The sequence below is a fragment of the Adelges cooleyi genome, unplaced genomic scaffold (assembly GCF_023614345.1).
Source record: "Adelges cooleyi isolate 19-005CV unplaced genomic scaffold, UGA_ACOO_1.1 ACOO_flye_CR_arks_rails_tigmint_CR_PRNA_25, whole genome shotgun sequence".
Lineage (NCBI taxonomy): Eukaryota > Metazoa > Arthropoda > Insecta > Hemiptera > Adelgidae > Adelges > Adelges cooleyi.
This window is the reverse complement of record NW_026095915.1, coordinates 1,100,792-1,123,108: the sequence shown is the minus strand read 5'-3', so window position 1 is coordinate 1,123,108 and position 22,317 is coordinate 1,100,792. Positions and strand designations below refer to the sequence as shown.

At 30.7% G+C, this 22,317-nt stretch overlaps 2 protein-coding genes across 2 annotated transcripts in view; both read right to left on the bottom strand.

Moving 5' to 3' along the window:
• LOC126837517 (uncharacterized) overlaps positions 1-22,317 on the bottom strand; it is a 168,662-nt gene that overhangs the window by 50,438 nt on the left and 95,907 nt on the right. The gene's annotated exons all lie outside the window — the stretch shown is intronic.
• On the bottom strand, positions 10,484-11,255 carry LOC126837525 (E3 ubiquitin-protein ligase NRDP1-like). The gene is made up of 3 exons (XM_050571470.1): positions 11,102-11,255; positions 10,659-11,041; positions 10,484-10,588 (listed from the first exon to the last, which is right to left on the bottom strand). The coding sequence occupies exons 1-3, from the start codon at positions 11,228-11,230 to the stop codon at positions 10,558-10,560; spliced, it is 543 nt and encodes a 180-aa protein (XP_050427427.1). The 5' UTR covers positions 11,231-11,255; the 3' UTR covers positions 10,484-10,557.

The window sequence follows — 22,317 nt, the reverse complement described above, 5'->3', positions numbered from 1 at the left end:
TTGAAACTGTTTGTTTTTAATTCGGATATCTGATAAAGTATTTGTCTTACAACAAATTAGGTTTTTTTTTTTTTTTGATAATACAAAAAAGTAATGAATTTAAAATTATGGAAGTGTTTTCATTTTATATTTGATGGAAGTTGAATTAAAACCATACAATATACAATTATTAAGAAACTTTTAAGTTTGTTTGTAGTGTTGGAAATTGTTATTATATATTATTATTTTACATATATTATGATTATTAAAGATATCTAAAAGGTGATAACACAATATTTCTATCAAAATTGTTTAAATATAGTTTTATCGGATTGAATATCATCACAAATCCTGGCTCAACAATCATATCAGCAGGCATATGTGTATTATCAGAAGCGAAAACGATTACTGCTTCTTCTTGATTATTACTGAGAACACCCGGAATATGCCTACAAACATATTTATTTAAAAGCATCTTCGTTTCTTCATTATATTGCAGTTGTGTGCCCGATATACCAGATGGCCAGCTTTTTACATTATATCTTTCTAAAAGAGCCCTCGCAAGTCGATATGGAAAACTCATTTTCCATAGTAGAGAATCGGCGCGGTCCTTAAACGAAAACAACAGTTAATTTTTTTAATTAGTTTGTTTTTTATGCAAAAATTACCCATAAATACTCGTTAGGAGAGGTTATCAACAAATCCCAATTAATAACTTCTACTTGTTCCAAGGTATCTGGCACACTTTTAAACTCATTAAAATCTAAAGAATACAATGCTCCCGGTTTGAATGCCATAAAAAATCCTGGATGAGCGATCATATCAGCAGGCATATGCGTATTATCAGAAGCGAACACGATTACTGCTTCTTCTTGATTACCACTGAGAACACTAGGAATACGTCTACATATGTATTTTATTAAAAGGCTCCTCTTTGCATCACCATTTAATTGTGTGCCTGATATACCAGATGGCCAGCTTTTTTGACTATATCTTCCAGTAATAGCGTCCACGTGTCTACGGGGCCAATTTTGCCGTATCAATTGGTGATCAGCGCTGTCCTTTAAATTAAAAAAAACGGGTAATTTTTAATTTTTTATATTTTTTATAATGCCAAAATTACCATAAGAGAATTGTCAGGTGATGTTATCAATAAATCCCATCTCAGAACTTCAACTATATCAAAGAAATTTTCCACACCTTCAAATTCATCATCATTATTATAATACAATGCTCCCGGCTTTAAGAACATTAGAAATCCTGGTTCAGTGATCGTATCAGCAGGCATATGTAGATTATCAGCAGCTAACACGATTACTGCTTCTTCTCGATTGCCTTTGAGGAAACCCGGAATACGTCTACAATTGTAGTTTTTTATACGTCTCTCCTTTTCGTCATTACTTATTTTCTTGTTCGTTATACCAGATGGCCAGTTGATTTGGTTATATTTTCCAACAATATCGTCTACAAGCTTAGGTGACCACTCTCTTTTAATCAATAAATCCTTAACTTGATGCTTAAAATTAAAACAACGGTTAATATTATTATTTTTAAACATTTTTTTTTACAAAAATTACCGGAAAGGAAACGTCAGCCGACGTTAGTAAATAATTACAATTTTGAATCTTAACTTTTTCAAAGAATAATACCCAATTCATTAGGTCATGTATGGAATATTTGGAACCGTGCTTGATTATTTCCCTCTCAAGGGCCTAAAAATAATAACTGTACCTTAAAAATAATCAAAAATAAATTCTGGATTAATACCAATTTGAAGTATACAAACGAAAAAAATTCTATATAGTCTCATTTTCACTCAAAAAATTAGATTTATGTATACTATACATTGTATTTAATGTAACATAGAATATTTCAAACGGATGAACAATGGTAAACAATAAATACAATTACAAAAAATTATTCTACTTTTTAGAGTGTGATATATATGAATTTTTCTCTTTTGGGAGAAAAAATTTTATTTTTTTTTTTGGTTTGGTAGCGTATACAAGGGGATTCATTTATTATTGGGCACTCAATATTTCACTGGGTTTAATTAATAATTCATTTATTTGTCATAATATTTAAATATAACTTGATCTCAATTTTCCACAAATGATTATGTTCCTGTTTCCCTCTCAAAATAGTTTTTTTGATAGCACTTTTTGAAACTTAACTGGTAACTTATATATTTTTTATCTTTTTAAATTAAGAATGTTTTACAAAAAAATTTGATTAATTTATAAACAGTTTTTGGAAAATTATTTTTAATAATTTATGAGTTTAAAAGTTAGGACGGGAGGTAATTGCGCTCAGATAAAAAAATAAGTACAATCCATACTTCTTCCTGCCCTAAACTTGAAGTTTTAAAACTGCAGTTATAGTTATCCAAAACTGCTTATCAACCAGTCAAAATGTTTAGTAAAATATTCTTAAGAGGACGCCACACCGGCCATTTCTAAAGAGTAAAGTATAGGTAATATTTTGAAAGATCTTAATTTAGAGTTTGAAGTATCATGTATACCTATTAATACAGTAATGAGGATACTTTGTTGATTGCTAATTTTTTTTGTCAGACTATCACAGTCATTTCTATAGGATAGATTACAATTTTTTCCCCATCAAAACTGCTTTACGCGGATTAATTTTTCTCAGACTTCATATATAGTTGAAGAAAGAAACTCATACATAATACACAAAACAAAATTATCTGTACTCCAACATTTTTATTTTTTCGATACACCAATTACAACCGACGCTATATCATTTTTAAAAATCTACTAAAAAGTCCTTTCTTAATTAATTAATTATTCATTAACTGGTTGAAATATTTTAAAAAAGGCCATGGTCGAGCACGGACAATGTTGTTGTCTATATAATATGAAAATTTGGTGTCTTAGTTTTCACTACAGCTTTTGTAAAATTAATCTGCACAAAGCGAGATTTTTGAATAAAATAACGGGTATGTGATGTCCTCTTAATTAAAAAAATTAAAAAATAAATATGTTACACATTTAATTTTTAAAAGTTGCTATCAAATAAATTTGTTTTTTATTATGTCAATAAATTGTTTAAATAAATACATTTTTTAGTAGAACAACACTTAATGTGATTTTTTTTTGTTCTTATGTAAGAGGGAGAGTAATCTTATGTAATTCACGAACTTTGTTTTTGCTATACTCTAAAATTTTCATACATGGACTACTACCCGTTTTCCACCGTGCCCTTCATATTATAAAATATATGTGCTTTTACTTTATATTTAATAGGAATTTGACTTTAAACCATACAATATACAGTTCTAGGAAACTTTTGAATTATTTATTGCGTTAGAAATTAAATTATTAAAATGTAGGATTTATAATAGATGATAGCAAAATATTCTGAACAATATGTATTGTTGATAGATAATTTTACCGGATTGAATAACATCAAAAATCCTGGCTCAACAACCATATCAGCAGGCATATGGGTATTATCAGATGCGAACACGATTACTGCTTCTTCTTTATTATCACTGAGAACACCCGGAATTCGCCTACATATGTATTTATTTAAAAGCATCTTCTTTTTTTCATTATATTGCAGTTGTGTGCCCGATATACCAGATGGCCAGCTTTTTACATTATATCTTTCTAAAATAGCCCTCGCAAGTCGATATGGAAAACTAATTTTCCATAGTAGAGAATCGGCGCGGTCCTTAAACGAAAACAACAGTTAATTTTTTTAATTAGTTTTTTTTTTTTATGCAAAAATTACCCATAAATACTCGTTAGGAGAGGTTATCAACAAATCCCAATTGATGATTTCTACTTGTTCCAAGGTATCTGGCACACTTTTAAACTCATCATAATCTAAAGAATACAATGCTCCCGGTTTGAATGCCATCAACATTCCTGGATGAGCGATCATATCAGCAGGCATATGCGTATTATCAGAAGCGAACACGATTACTGCTTCTTCTTGATTACCACTGAGAACACTCGGAATACGTCTACATATGTATTTTTTTAAAAGACTCCTCTTTGCATCACCATTTAATTGTGTGCCTGATATACCAGATGGCCAGCTTTTTTGACTATATCTTCCAGTAATAGCGTCCACATGTCTACGGGGCCAATTTCGCCGTATCAATTGATGATCAACGCTGTCCTTTAAACGAAAACAACGGTTTTTTTTTTACAATTTAATTTTATTCAAAAAATTACCATAAGTGAATCGTCAGGTGAAGATATCAATAAATCCCATCTCAGAACTTCAACTATATCAAAGCAGTTTTCTACACCTCTAAATTCATCATCATTATTATAATACAATGCTCCCGGCTTTAAGAACATTAGAAATCCTGGTTCAGTGATCGTATCAGCAGGCATATGTAGATTATCAGCAGCTAACACGATTACTGCTTCTTCTCGATTGCTTTTGAGAAAACCCGGAATACGTCTACAATTGTAGTTTTTTATACGTCTCTCCTTTTCGTCATTACTTATTTTCTTGTTTGTTATACCAGATGGCCAGTTGCTTTGATTATATTTTCCAACAAGATCGTCAACAAGCTTAGGTGACCACTCTCTTTTAATCAATAAATTCTTAACTTGATACTTGAAATTAAAACAACGGTTATTATTTTTATTTTTTATAATAGTTTTTTTATACAAAAAGTACCGGAAAGGAGTTGTCAGCCGACCTTAGCAATGAACCACAATTTTGAATTTTTACTATTTCAAAAAATAATACCCAATTCATTAGGTCATGTATTGAATATTTGGAACTGTAACTGACTATTTCTCTTTCAATGGCCTAAAAATAATAACTGTACGTTAGTTAAAATAAAAATTAAATTTTCAGTAATTACCAACTTTAAGTATACAAACGAAAACAAAGATTATTGTCTTCTTTTTACTCCAAAATTCCATTTTTTTATGCTATACATTGTTATACATTAACTTAAACAATGGTAAACAAGAAATACAATTACAAACAATATATTCTAATTTGTGAGTGTCAAATATGTAAGTTTTTCCCATTTGGGGGATAGTAGGTTATTTTATTTTTGGGTTTGTTAACGTATAATGTTAGTACCTACCTACTAAATCGAAAGAATATTCTGTGCAAATTCAGTACTCATTTGAAAATTTATAAAAAGTTATTGTGTTCCTCGATTTTTTTTTAATGAAAAATTGTTTATAAAAGATTTGTGTTTTTCTCGAATTTAAAGGTCAACAGGTGAATTTTATTTATTTTTTTACACAATTATCTCCTAGGTACAATATCTGCCCTTTCGAGGGACACACCTTTTCGTGGTAGAAGGCTCACGGGCTCTGAACTGAGGTCATGCTAAGTTGTCCCAAGCACAAGAGCCGACACTTACTTTAACTAGTTGGGGTCGGCAGGCCCGGACCACCTGCTTACACTAGCCAAAAGACCCAAAAGGATACTGTAAACCACCTGCCGACAGGTGTAAAATCGGTGTGAGGATACACTTTTAAATATTAATTTTTTTAAACACAAAGTATTATATTATACACTTACTATACATACAAATTATTTACTTATAAACAATTTATGTATGCAAACATTGACCTAATAATTCATATTTCCCAGTATTAAAAATTTATAAAACCCTATTAAACTAAAAAAAAAAAAACCCAGCAGTGTTACAGGTATTAAGATATTTTCGTTCATTTCCATTTGTATGTAACGAATTCGTTTGCTGTACTCGTGATACTTTACACCCTTCTTAGGAATGTCCAGTACTTGAAACGAACCACAAAAAAAAAATGAATATAACCTCGTCAAAAGTGTAATGTCGAGTATAATTTAGCACAACAGATCAATGTAGTTGTCTAGTAAAAACAGCTGTTTAATCGACACGAAGTCGATTCGCAAACAGCCGAATTAATGTCGTTTCAGAGCATTATACACGACATGGTAAAACCACATTAAATCCATACTCACATTGAAATCGTTATTAGTCACATCGTCGTTCGACTCATCAAATTCTGCGGATGATTTTCGAGCGTTGAGTTGTGTTTTTATTGTAAAATCGACTTTTTTTCCAAGTTTGTCGTGCACTACTAGTCTACCGTATCCGGGTATTCGACACTTTCTGTTTAATATAGCCACTGACGGTGGCAAATTGCTGATTTTGCAAAAGTCGTTTCCGCCGTGTCGTCCGGAAGGAATCGGTGGCTTTAGCGATACCATGTTTGTGGATACAGGTGGATGGGCATTGACCAAATTCCACCACAGGTAAAATGTGACGATTGACCGATGTACGACAGCGTGCATTGTTGTGCTGCAGTAAAAAACGAATAAAAAATTATCAGAAGTTTCAACTTTACTCGATTTCTACAAAACGTATAATGCTATAACGCTATAATATTGCAATGTACGAAAAACAGTTTTAATATTGAATTCGCACCATATGCTCGTATAGGCATTTACTAAACAAACAGTAATAATATATTGCCGTTGAACACATCCACGTGTACAATAGGTATGTCAAGTCAACATCGATGCCAAATCGGGTAAAATGAGACGTTGTAATATTGTTGCGATCTCTTTCCAATTTATTGAAAATATTTTTTTACCTAAATTCCCAATGCACTCGGTTTTCTACTCGGCGCAGCTACGTCACTATAAGCACATTGAGATATCGATGTGTTTTAAACGCCCTGCAATTATTATATTTAATTCATGATGCTTTAAATTCTATTTATGTAGCTTTAAAATTTAACTATTATTTATAACTACTACACCGTACTTTTGTCTTACCTAAAACTCTTTTCTATTTTGTCTTGGGTCTCTTCAACGCTCACTTTCCTTAAGAAATTGTCTTATCACACTAGTCTTCGTCTACACTCTACATCTTTACACATTCTTTTGTCTGCCCTCCATTATGTTCCCGATATTTTTATCTCACCTAAATTCCTTCCTAGGTCCTATCTAACTCATTAGGTAGTCAATTGTCTTTTTAATGACTTCCCACTTACCTAATTCCTTACACATTTATACCGATGGCTCTGTTTCCTCTAATTCAGCAGGTTTTAAATTTGTTATCCCTAAATTTAATTTCTCTTATTCCGAAAAAAAAATGTCTCATGCTTCCTCTTATACAGCTGAATGTTACGCTATTATTAGTTCCCTTCAATACCTTTTTGCTATTGACTTCAACCGTTGTCTTATTATTTCCGAAAACAAGTCATGCGTCCTGCTTTGTTCTCCTACCCCATTTTTTCCAAACTCTCTTCTCTTATTCTCTTCGTTAAATTTCTAATCTATAGCCTATTTCTGGATAGTAAAAAAGTTCAACTTCTCTGGGTGCCCAGACATTCAGGTATCTTTGGTTATGAAGTTGCAGATAAGCTAGCGTTCTCTACCAGCCTCTACACCTATCCTTCCTCCATTCGAATTCCACACACAAGTGTCGGAAAAATAATTATCTTTATTTGTTTTTTTAACCGTAGTTTTTTAATTTTAGTCTAATTCTATTACATGTAAAATTGTTTTTTTTTCATTCTAACAGAAAAATCATTTTCAGTGACCAAAAATACTGCGAAACCATGAAAACAATAATAAGTAAAATATTATAAAAGAAAATAGTAGTATACCGACTTATACTGAACAAAAAACTATATTTCTTTTTATATTTTCTTATTTGCGACATTTGTACAAATAAAAACTATTACAACAACAACAGCAAAAAACACAAAAACAATTTCGTTTACCGGCAAATTAATAGATTTTCAATTCAAACCTACGCTTTGATACAATATCTGTTTATATTTTTACTTTATAATGCAAATTGAGAAAAATTTACAAAAATTATTCATTTTGATTAGGATTACATAAGCGTGTAGAAAGTAGTGAAATTCAGAATTTTAGATTTAATGCTAACTATATTTGATTAGTTCTTCAAAAAAGTATTTTAAAATAAGCATCAAAGCGTTAATTTGGAAGTGATTTGATCCGAGAGGACTAGTACAGTAGAGTATAGGCATAATACTTGCTCGTCTATCCAATCGTATATACCAAAAAATCTTTTGGAAAGGGTTTTGTTGACTATCTTGGGCCAACATTTTTCAACCTAATGCCAACCTATCATAAGAAAAATATTAAGTGTGTGGTGGTTAATGTAAAAAAATGAGTTTATAGGTGACTTTTCTCTGAGTTATTGAGCTCACAATGATAATCATAACCGCATTGAATGTTTGTCACTCATTATCATTATATTAGTATATTTATTATTTTATTTCTATATAGTTTTCATTAATTTTATTTGAATGCCAACTCTCAACTCCAACACAAGCTTAGGCTTAAAGGAGTAGAATATTTAAATTTTTTTTGCTTATAACATTTTTTTATGTGTATGTATGTATATGTATTAAATATAAAAATTTCAAAGGGAAAGAGAAAATGGAGTCCAAGCATAGAGGGAACGCAGGGGTTAAAGGTTACAGGAATTATTATAAATAAAAGTGATAAAATTGAATAAAATCACTTTCAAATTAATGTTTTGATGCTTATATTTTGTAAATACAGCACCTCAATTTAATACTTTCTAACTTTGCTGGTTTACACTACGCTTGAAAATACTAACTACTTATAATTTGCATCGAAGCGTTTTTTCAAAAGTGATTCTATCACTTTCAGATTTAAAAATTCCTGTAAACCTGTGATCTACCCCTCCCCACCGTGCTCCGACCTCACTGTACTAGGTTTTTATTAAAGTATTGTTAATCGGATTCTTACCGAGGCGTTAAGGCCCCTGGATACCGACCATTTTTAAGGAGTTTTGTATAGGCAATATTTAAGAAAAAAGGGGTTTTAATCAGTTTCGAATATGTCAATTAATTTCTCGGTTAATTTGTATAAGCTTCATGGTATTATTTTTAATTTAAATAATTTTGTCTATGAGTAAAAGCCATTTTAGTTAATATAATAGTACATTTTTTGTCCATCACACAGGCTGAACCAGTGATCCAATAAGTAATCCCAAAACAGATTTGAATTTTTCATGAAGTTTACTTGAGATCGGTCAGCGTACTTTTTTTATATCTTATTCCTTGTACAATTTTTTAACACGCTTAAAAGACTGTAAATATTTTTTTGATACCAATATTGAGCTTGAGTTAAAATTAAATTATAAAAAACAACCAATGTGAATCATTTTTAGTTTTCACCATACAATGGCATTGGTCATTGTAATTTGTTAGGTTTTATTTTATAATTGGAATTTTCGTTGTAAAAAAAACCACACACAGTTGGTAAATTTATGTCTTATCTACCTGAAACTTTTACTTCACAGTTACATGACAAGGTGATTCCGACCTGAATTCCTAAAAAACAAAATAAAGAAAAACTCAGCTAAAACTAACAATTGTTTTAATTGTAAGAATCGAATTAATTTATTTTTAATTCATATTTTGGTTGTTCTTGGCAATTCTTTTTTAATGAGCATAGAGTCAACATACTATAATATTTAGTTTAAGAAAAAAATCAAAACTCGTTGTTTTAATAACATATAACACATAATTGTAAGCACTTCGTCTTCATGAAGCTAAATGGTTTTTCATTCCAATTATCGTACTTGACTCATTTTTTTTTAAATTCAAGATAGTCTTACTGTACTAAAATACATTTTATTTGAGTTTAAATAATATGGCGTTTTGCATAGGCAATTCTGGTATGTTTGTGTAATCGGGTATTTTGCTAAAATACATAAGTGTTTTTTTATTATTGTTATTATAGCTGCTGAATGCCAATTTTATCGACCACTGAATATAACTTATGTTAATAAGTCGATAAATCATTAAATCCTTTAAATTTAGTCGTGCGGTCACATTTTATACTCTTAAACTTACCGATTACTAGATCATCTTTGATATATTTTTATTGTACTTTGAAAACTAACGGTGTGATGTGCACTCACTATATAGACAACTCTAATCTACAGTAAACGCTCAGTTTTGTTAGGTTAGGATGTTACGAGAAAACATCTAGACCAGTCGGCTAATTTTGTTAACCGTGAAACTACACTTGCACAAATATGACCTTAAAACTTTAATAGATAATCAATGTTTATTTAGGTCAAAAAACATAGTTATACAAGGTATACAAATTTAAAGTGTTCCACAAATTTATTTAAAATGATAAATGTATATAAAAAGTATACGTTTTTACTTTATATTTGAATGTAAGTTGACTTAAGACCGTAATATATACAGTATTAAGTAACTTTTAAATTTTTTATATTATTAAAACGTAAGATTTTTAAAAAGTGATAGCAAAATATTCTCAACACAAAATTGCTGATAGATTATTTTACCGGATTCAATATTATCAAAAATCCTGGCTCAACAATCATATCAGCAGGCATATGGGTATTATCAGAAGCGAACACGATGAATGCTTCTTCGTGATTATCACTGAGAACACCCGGAATACGCCTACATACATATTTATTTAAAAGCATCTTCTTTTCTTCATTATATTGCAGTTGTGTGCCCGATATACCAGATGGCCAGCTTTTTACATTATATCTTTCTAAAATAGCCCTCGTAAGTCGATACGGAAAATCTATTTTCCATAGTAGATAATCAACGCGGTCCTTAAACGAAAACAACAATTAATTTTTTTAATTCGTTTTTTTTTTTAATGCAAAAATTACCCATAAATACTCCTTAGGCGAAGTTATCAACAAATCCCATCTAATATCTTCTACTAGTTCCAAGGTATCTGGCACACTTTTAAACTCATCATAATCTAAAGAATACAATGCTCCCGGTTTGAATGCCATCAAAAATCCTGGGTGAGCGATCATATCAGCAGGCATATGCGTATTATCAGAAGCGAACACGATTACTGCTTCTTCTTGATTGCCACTGAGAACACTCGGAATACGTCTACAAATGTAATTTTTTAAAAGACTCCTCTTTGCGCCATCATTTAATTGTGTGCCCGATATACCAGATGGCCAGCTACATTGACCATATCTTCCAGTAATAGCGTCCACATGTCTACGGGGCCAATTTTTCCGTAGCAGTTGACGATCAGTGCTTTCCTTTGAACGAAAACAATGGGTAATTTTTGATTTTTAATATTTTTATAATGCAAAAATTACCATAAGGGAATCGTCAGGAGAAGATATCAATAAATCCCATCTCAGAACTTCAACTATATCAAAACAGTTTTCTACACCTCTAAATTCATCATCATTATTATAATACAATGCTCCCGGCTTTAAGAACATTAGAAATCCTGGTTTAGCGATGGTATCAGCAGGCATATGTAGATTATCAGCAGCTAACACGATTACTGCTTCTTCTCGATTGCCTTTGAGAAAACCCGGAATACGTCTACAATTGTAATTTTGAATACGTCTTTCCTTTTCGTCATTACATATTTCCTCGCTCGATATACCAGATGGCCAGGTACTTAGATTATATTTTCCAACTAGTTCGTCCACAAGCTGAGATGACCACTTTCTTTTAACCAATACATTCTTAACTTGATGCTTGAAATTAAACAAAACGGTTAATATTTATATTTTTAAAATTATATTTTATACTAATATTACCGGGAAAGAATCATCAGCCGACGTTAGCAAATAACCACAATTTTGAATTTTAACTGTTTCGAAAAAATATACCCAATTCATTAGGTCATGTATTGAATAATCGGAAAACTGCGGTCTGTCTATTTCAATTTCAATTGCCTAAAAATATCAATTTTACGTTAATAATTATCAAAAATGAATAATGAGTAAATACCAATTTTTAGTATACAAATGAAAAAAAAATACTATTTATTCTCTCAAAAAATTTGATTTTGATATAGTATACAAAGTGTTTAATGTATCACGGAATATTTCAAACATATAAATAAAATAATTAATCAGTAATATTACTTCTATTTGTGTCAAATATGTAAATTCTTAATTTTTGGGTGAAAGAGTTTAATTTTTTTTTTTCATTGGGGTTTGTTAACGTATATTGTTAGTACTAATTTTAAAGCATATTCCGTGCAAATGTATTACTCATTTGAATGTATATTTTCAATGTTCCGCGATTTCATTTAAAACGAAAAATGTATAAAGAAAATTATTTTTTTTAATTTATATGCGATTGTAAGTTGAATTAAAACCATAAAATATACAGTATTTAGAAACTTTCAAGATGTTTAAACGTTAAAAGTTTATTTTTTTTTTTTAATTCAAGATAGTAATACTGTACTAAAATAAATTTTATTAGGATTTAAGTAACACGGTGTTTTGCATAGGCAATTCTGGTACGTTCGTGTATTCGGGTATTTTGCCAAAATACATAATTATTTTGTTATTATTGTTATTATAGCTACTAAATGCCAATTTTATCAACCACTGAATATAACTTATGCTAATTAAATTATGTTCATTAAATACTTTAATTTTAGTCATGTGGTCACATATCATTCTCTTAAACTTACCCGATTACTAGATCATCTTTGATATATTTTTATTGTACTTTGAAGACTAACGGTGTGATTTGCTCTGCTTAGAGATAAGTAATAAACAAAGGCGTACCTTAGGTGACCTTACAACTTAAATAGGTAATCAATGTTGTTATGGAGTTATCACGCATCAATTTCTTACTTGTGACCACAGAACTGTATTCGTAGATTATCTACTATGAAGAATATTGCAATATTTTTTCAAGTATTCAAGTTATAAACGTTTCTTATGCTACGTTTTTTGGTGTATAAGCATTATAGTAGTTCAGTCATAGAAATACACGTAAAGAAATTAGCAAAATCGAAGATGCAACATTTAAATTGGTAAAATATTTTCAGAAAAAAGCATTCAACCTAAATTAAAAGAACTAATTGATTTTTTATCGTATTAGATTACTTATTAAACTCTAACACATGTTTAGCCTAACAACGAAACGTTAACAATAAAAAGTGGACAGAAAAATTATTATCAACCTATATATAACATATGTATGACTATTATTAAAAATAAAATTGTACATCAAAGTTATGATATAATTACAATATGTATACTGAAAAAAATAAGAATTAATATCGGTGCAAATTCAGTACTAATTTGAATATTTATAAAAATGTATAGTGTTCCACAAATGTATTTAAAATGATAAATGCATATAAAAAGTATGTATTTTTACTTTATATATGATTGGAAGTTGACTTAAGAGTTTAAGACCATAAAATATACAGTATTTAGTAAATTGTTTGACCGTTAGAAATTGTATTATTAAAACGTAAGATTTCTAAAAGGTGATAGCAAAATATTTTCAACACAATTGTCGATAGATTACTTTACCGGATTCAATATCATCAAAAATCCTGGCTCAACAATCATATCAGCAGGCATATGGGTATTATCAGTAGCGAACACGATGAATGCTTCTTCTTGATTATCACTGAGAACACCTGGAATTCGCCTGCATACATATTTATTTAAAAGCATCTTCTTTTCTTCGTCATATTGTAATAGTGCACTCAATGTACCAAGTGGCCAGTTTTTTTTACTATATCTTTCTAAAATAGCCCTCGTAAGTCGATATGGAATTTTTCTTTTAAATAATAGAGAATTGACGCGGTCCTTAAAACAATAACAGTGGTTAATTTTTTTTTTTTAATCAAATTCGTTTTTAATGCAAAAATTACCCATAAATAATTGTCAGGCGACGTTAGCAGCAAATCCCATCTACTAATTTGTACTGATTCCAAGGTGTCTGGCACACTTTTAAATTCATCAAAACCTAAAGAATACAATGCTCCCGGTTTGAATGCCATCAACATTCCTGGATGAGCGATCATATCCGCAGGCATATGCTTATTATCAGAAGCGAACACGATTACTGCTTCTTCTTGATTGCCACTGAGAACACTCGGAATACGTCTACAAATGTAATTTTTTAAGAGACTCATCTTTTCGCCATCTTGTAATTGTGTGCCCGATATACCAGATGGCCAGCTATTTTGACTACATTTTTCAGTAATAGAATACACATGTCTAAGATGCCAATTTTCCCGTATCAATTGTTGATCAGCGCTGTCCTTTCAAATGAAAACCACGGTTAATTTTAATTTTTTTTAAATTTTTATTATGCATTAATTACCCGAAGGGAATCTTCAGGTGACGTTATCAGTAAATCCCATCTAAGAACTTCTACAATATCGAAGCATTTTTCTAAACCTCTGAGTTCATCATCATTAGTATAATACAATGCTCCCGGATTTAAAAACATCAAAAACCCTGGTTCAGCGATCGTATCAGCAGGCATATGCGGGTTATCAGCAGCTAATACGATTACTGCTTCTTCTTGATTGTCTTCGAGGAAACCCGGAATACGTCTACAGATGTAGTTTTTTATAAGCCTCTCCTTTTCGTCATTACATATTTCCTCGTCTGATATACCAGGGGGCCAGTTGCTTTGATTATATTTTTTAACAAGATCGTCAACAAGCTTAGGTGACCACTCTCTTTCCATCAATAATTTCTTAACTTGATGCTTGAAATTAAACAAAACGGTTTATAATTATATTTTTAAAAATGATATTTTATACTAATATTACCGGAAAAGAATCATCAGCTGACTTTAGCAAATAGCCACAATTTTGAATTTTAACCATTTTAAAAAAATATGCCCAATTCATTAGGTTATAATATGAGTATTCCGAATTGTCCGGTCTGTTTATTTCCATTTCAATGGCCTAAAAACAATTATTATACGTTAATAGCTATTAAAAATAAATACTAAGTAAATACCAATTTTAAGTATACAAACGAATAGGAAATATTCTTCCTTTTCTCTCAAAAAATCTGTGTTTTTTGAATACTATAGTTTGCGTTTAAAGTAACACGGAATATTTCAAACGGATGACCATTACCTTCAATAATGGTAAACAACAAATAATATTTTAAATAAATATTCTACTTTTTAAAGTGTCAAATATGTAAGTTCATTACTTTTGATAGAAACAATTCTTTTTTGAGGATTTGTCAACGTATATTGTTAGTATTAAATCTAAAGAATATTCCGTTCAAATGTAGTACTAATTTAAAATGTATAAACAAGTTATTGTGTTCTGTAATTTCATTTAAAATGAAAAATCATATAAAAGATATTTTGTTTGTGGTCAATGATTGAAATTTATTTATTTTTTCTTATTGACAAAAAATAAATTATTTTTTTATAGTTTAACTTTTTTTTTAAATTTTAAATACAAAGTATGATATTATATTCATACTATGGATAAAAGTTGTTTACTTAACTTACTTTAATAAGATAAATATATTTATCTATGCAAATAAAGTCTCTGGAGTGTGATACGTCAACCTAATCACCACTGCACCTTAGCAAGTTCAGTGAAGAGCTTCTGAATGGTATATCATACTCGTAAAATTCATTCACTACAGAGCTTTAATGTTTTTTAAACATTGTTATTATAATAATGTTTTTAAATACATATCGAAAACTTCAAAATCAACCGACTCTACTTGCCAAACCCATTTTTTAAACGTCGTAATAACAAGTGTTCAGATAACGGCTGCGGGCTGATTCTATTTTTTTTCACCTTGTATTTAACCTTAAATGTGTGTTAGTACTTTATGTATAACTTAATAAAATCAAAACAAATAAAACACTTATTTGTTTTTTTATTATAAACAACTAACATTGGTTCCATTCCGTCGTCATATTATACAACATGCGTTAATCGATACTATGTATTTTTATTTGTCATCTATAACAAGTCCGAGTGTTGGTATTTATGAGAAAATATAATGAACCTAGTATTTCAATGTCCAGTACTTGAAACGAAACACACAAAAAAAAAATACATTACCTCATCACCAGTGTTATGTCGAGTATACTTTGGCGCGTAATGGAATTGTTTAGCAAGTGCTGTTTAATCGATATGTGGTCGACGATTTGATATAGTGTTGGAATAAATGTCGTATAAGAGCATTATACACGACACAGTAAAACCACATTAAGGCCATACTCACATTGAAGTTGTCAATAGTCGTATCGTCGTTCACCTCATCAAATTCTGCCGTTGATTTTTGGGCGTTGAGTTTGGTTTTAATTGTAAAATCTACTTTTTTTCTAAGTTTGTCGTTTACTACCAGTCCACCGCAACCTGGTGCTCGACACTGACCGAGTGTCACGTTTGATATAGCCACTGACGGTTGAAAATTGCCCAATCTGGAATAGTCGTTTCCGCCGTGTCGTCCTGAAGGAATCGCTGGATTAAGCGATACCATGTTTGTAGATACAGGTGGATGGGCATTGACCAAATTCCAACACAGGTAAAATGTGACAATTGACCGATGTACGACAGCGTGCATTGTTGCGCTGTAGTAAAAAACCAAACAGAATAAAAAATGATCAACTAAACAGAAGTTTCAACTTTACTCGATCTCTACAAAACGTTTAACGCTATAACGCTAAGTATGGTAATGTACGAAACACCGTTTTAACATTGAATAATATTTAGCCATTAAACACTATTATGTGTACAATAGGTATGTTAGTTTAAAAAAATATATGGTATTCGGTGTAAATAGTTTTGTGAAACAGTTTGAAAACTACTTAAGAACTGATAGCCTAGTAGGTGTATACTATGTAAACATAAAAAACCACTTGTTATCGATTAAAAAAATAAAATATATTTTTTGCTTTTGAAGAAATATGAAGAAAATATGTTATTTGTAAATTTTGTGTAACGTGAAGTAGATTTATCATAAATAATGTAATATAGAGCTGTAAAAATTGTTTTTGTAAAATATTACTGTTGTTATAATGTTAAAATTTAAAAGTACATGATAATATCAACAAGTATTTGTCATTTGTTTAGGTACGTTACAGCAGATGTTGTGGAAAAGACTGCTTGTTTTTGTACAGTACAGAAATTGCAACAAAAAGAACATTTATTAAACATAAATCCAAATTGCTATAATTTTTTTTTAAAAAATTACTAGAATAGAATAAAATTTTATAATTCATTCGTAATGATTGCATCATTGTAACAAAGTTCTGTACTATGTATTTTCACACAGTTTAATTGTCTTAACGTTCCTTTGTTAACATAAGAAATCCCCAAAGCCGAAAAATCCAAAAAAATGTCCTCGGGATTATCAACCTTCAATTATAATAATAATAAATACCTTCAAGTATGACTCGACTAAAACCTAACCTTTCTAATCCTTGATTGAACGGTGAACGGTCTTGTTGTCTTGTCTTGGACAAACTTCTCCATTTTCTTGATGATAGTGATCCAATGTTATCTTGGTTCACTTCCTACCTTACTGAAAGACTACAGCAAGTCAAAGTTGGCAACTCTACATCTTCAGTTATAAAAGTAGTATCTGGAGTACCCCAAGGTAGCCATTTGTCACCACTGCTTTTTACCATATTTATGAATGATCTTATTAAAGTAATCCGGTATTCCCGGGGCATTCTCTTTGCGGATGATGGCGGTAAAAGGTGGTTTCAATATAATACCACTATGACTCAAAGGGTTAACTATTTTTAAAGTTATTGAAGTTTCAGGTTTAGGGCAGGAGGAACGCTGGAAGGTGGAGTATTATTTTTAGCCCCACGCACTTCCTCTCCCGCCCTTATTTTTAAACTCTTATAATTTTAAAAATAGTTGTCCGAAACTGGTTATCAAACTAGTCAAAATTGCAAGTACATTATTCTCAGCTTAAAAAGTTAATAAAAAATATGCTATAAAAAAAACTAAGCCGGGGAGGAGGTAAAAAAAACGGATGGAAAATTGGGATCACACTATATAAAAACAATATAAAACAATAAAAAAAAATGTAATTTATTTTTCAACCCTATTGAATATTAGGTGGCTCATGATACAATAATAATCCTGTATATTTTTGTTTTAACGGTGTTATTAAAATAAAAGACAAACTTAAAAGTGAGAAAACATGTATTTTTTTTGTATGACACATCTAACACAAGATATATGCATACGGTTTTATTATCGTGGACATCATATGTTGTTTCATAATATTGTACCTATAGCACCTATAGTATCTAGTGTTAAATCTCTCTTCATATATTTGTGATTTTAATTTTGTTCGGATAAGTTTTTCTTCACCAGTACAGAGATAATAGTATATGAAGTTCGTATAATCTGAAAAGAAAACATTTAAAAATGTTAAATTCTAAAACGGAAACACAATAGATGGTACCACGTGTTATAAAATGTCATCGATGTAGTTTCCTATGCGTATTATGTAGCAAAATACAGCGGTATTCGTTTTGATAATATTTTAAGATTTTAAACACTACAAGTAATAATAAATAACATAATTATTATTTCTTTATAATAAGGTACCACGTCCATTATAAAATGTCATCAATATACAGGGTGATCAACTTATCGTGGACCACTCAATATCTCACTGGTTTTAATAAGAAATTTAATTTTTTCTTTGCATAATAACACTATGTCAAGAAAAAATGTAATTTCTAATTAAAACCAGTGAGATATTGAGTGGTTCGCGATAATTTGATTATATTGTAGTTTCCTAATAGGGGTAAATAATTATTGGAAGTTCGTCCCGTTTGATTACCCTGACGGTCCAGGAAATTTGGGAACTTATGTTTTGCGCTGTCGGAATTGAGTTTGCCCACTAAATTATATAAAAATATTGTTATATACATACACTTGCAAAAATCATTAAATCAACGTTTTTGTTCGGCGTTATCGTTAACGTCTTCATATTAGCACTGTTCGTCGCCATAGTCAACAATAGCAACTTTTGGAAAGATAAATCTTGATCCAACCAATTGCAACTGTATAACGAGAAATTCATCGAGTTTACCTGTAACCAAACGAGATAGGTATTTTATGTCATACTAAAATATGTATTTTATAAATTTGACATTTTCGTTTTTACATATCGCAAAGGAACGATAGGCAAAAAACAAATCATTATGATACTATAGTGTCCAAGAAAATTGTATTATAGGTGTGATATTGTAAAATAAATTAAAATTAACCTGATGGTCCACAAGTCCGCAAAACTTAGTTAAGATGAACAACCTTAGTACGCCGTACATCGCGGTACAAAAATATTTCATAGACAGTACCGACATAATCGGCATGCCGTCAAAATAATTCTGTTAAATGTTTATTACATATCAGCGTACTAATACAAAGACAATAATTAAGTATAACAATATTTAAGTATATTACCGCTACATAGGCATATGTAAAACAAATGAATATGCAAGCAGAAGTTCCAAGCTGACATACTATTATGGGCCGAATAGTATCGAACAACTCTCTCATTACACTGAAAAAACCAACGAGAAAAATGCATAATAAATAAAGCGAGACCCCTTCCGTCTTAGCTAATATCAAATGTGGTATAGTAATAACTTAACTCACGATATGACTTTGGCGTGATCCGAAATAATCATTTTGAACTGTTTGATTAACATTGCCGATTTGTCTGAATTACAAGTGAACGCTGTTGATGAAAATTATCGGTTTAGGAAGTATAGAAAAACAATACTCTGGTGTGTAGATATTTAATTAATGCGGGCACATACTTTCAGTTGTTTCCAATCCCAACGAGCTATACGCCAAAGCGATCGTTTTCAGATGCGCTACAATTGACCAGCAAAAAATAACGAGCACCGAGTCGAATAGCACATAGCAAAAAGAACATTGCGTTAATACAATGGCTTCGATAATGTAAACAATCGGAGACAATTTGTTGTACGTGCCGACGTTCAACGGATATAGCAAAATGTTGAGAACGCTGCTTTTGTAAGTCACCGTGTCGCCCTGTAGATTTCGTACCGTATAATCAATGCTAAACGCCGGGTAGATAAAAAAAATCAAAAGTATCGCGAAACTCAGTGTCGCGTATATGTTTGTGATAGTCATCGACTTGTTTTTGTAATACTTCGCTGTGCTCGTCTTGTAATGGCGGTAGGACAAGAAATCGTCGCGCATTATGTCGAAACATTTCCAAATGACTTGCGATCTCTGACCTACTCGGATGACGTTCAAAAACGTGTTGAAACCGCCTACGAACAGCATCCAACAGTTCAGCCACTGGTTAAAGTCGTTGGTCCAACCGACGAGTCCGGTCACGCAGAAAATCAAAAATGTCCCGTTGAATATTGCCGCTAAAATATGAGCCAATCGATAAAGATTACACCCCCCCAACGTAATCGCACCGTCTGTTTCAATTGGATTCAGCACTTGATACAGTCCGGTTAACTTTAACAATCTCACGTTTGTGATAAACGATTTGTCTTCGTTTTTGCGGGTAGCCATTTTTTTTTATTCGGTGATATCTAAAGAAAAATTTGGTATAGAATTCATGCAGCAAACTAACCGATAATATTTTCACTGTAATTTTTAACAATTTTTGTCCTATTCACACGTGACTGGTCGATAACCAGTTTTAGGTAACCATTTTTTAAGTTATTGCAGATTCGAGTTTAAAGGCTGGAGAAAGATTGTGAATAGTATAATTTTTATCTGTGCGCACTACCCGCCTGTACTTCCCCTTCCTGCTTAACTTTTGAACTCATAAAACTGTAAAAATAGTTGTTCAAAATTATAACTGGTTGTTCATCAGTCAAAATGTTTAGTACATTATTCTCAATGTAATAAGTTAATGAAATGTATGCGTCACCATTTAAGTATCAAAATAAAGGAAACGAAATAAAAATTATGGTTAATTGAGATCACGTTGTATAAAAACAATACAAAAAAAATGTAATTTCTTTTTAAACCCTATGAGATATTAAGCGGTTTTGGATAAAAATGATCACCTGTACAACTACAAATGTATAAAACATATTTTATATCACATGAACATATTTTATTTGTTAGAAATACGTTACTTTCACGAGATCAGGAGATAATTCCAGAATTACTCGAGCTTGAACTTTGAGAGCGAACTTGCAACGAGTAACAATGTATCTATGTGGCCGACAAGCATAGAATGCATAAAGCAAAGATTGACAAACGGCCAACCCAACATAACGAGCAGGAGTAAAAATAGTAATTAATCGTTATCGTGTATGATGAATAAGAAATGTGGTAAAAAAAGTGGAAAAGTGCATTGTTACTCGTCGATAGACGGTAATTACAAGTTTTAATATTTAGTTTCATGCATGTACAATAATAATATATTGAAATAAAGCTGGCGTGGTGGGTGCATATTTTAGCATTAGGCAAGCGGCACTTGCCTTCATTTTTTAATATATAATTTTTTAATTATAGTTTTCTGTAAGGCCATATAAAATATTCATCTTAATTAACCCTTGGGAAATTTTTTCCGATAATTTTAGATGCGGTGTATTTATTATTTAGGCATTTCCTGTCGGTCGGTAAATCGATGAACTAGAAAAAACCAAAATCAAAAATTGATAACTGACCTGGCTGTTATAGTTTAGCAATGATCGACAAACCCAACAATACGAATAGGAGCAATAAAGGCCAGATTAGCTTGCTCGTGTTTGATTAATACAAAATATGGCAAAAATGAACTTGAAAAAGTGGAGTTAAATTATTTTGAGTTCCAAACTTGTATTAACTATTCAGTGATGGACGATAATTATAGGATTAATATTTATTTTATTTTCACGATAAGTATTCTAAATAAAATGTTGTGAATAACTTAATAAAACATTACATTTAACTTTTTTATAACCAATACAGCGAGGATAGAACATAGGCCTTAGAAGGAATGAGGAGATTAGACAGCTATTTGCTTTATAGGAATTGATAGTCTAATTGTTAGTGATATAATTTGAATAATTTTTAAAATGATAGTTTTTAACTAAACGCTAATTATTAGACACTAAAAAAAGTAAATATTTTTAGTGATTATAGGTCAATCTCCATTTGTATCTACGGGGAATCACTACGGTTACCAAATAATGTATATGCATTTATTCAACTTGCAAGATAATTCACATGAGTAAATATCTTTTAAGCAAAACAACTCCAATGAAAAACTACATTTTCATGGGTACATTTTGTGTTGTTTTAGTTTGGTTTATTTACTATAAATCAACAAATGTTATAAACGGTAATAAACATTATTACAACCGCGAACACACGCAGCCCCTCGTGTGCGCCAGAACTTTTCAGGTATAATAATTTAACTAAGAAACACATTTTCTTTGTTTATATTGTTTTCTAGATAACTATTGAACAATTTAATGCATTTTGTAATAGTAACATTTTCAGGTTATTTAATGTAAAATTACTTCTCTAATTATGACTCTAGCCTTGCTCTTCACAAATGTCTGTTTTATGACATTCACATTGGGAAGA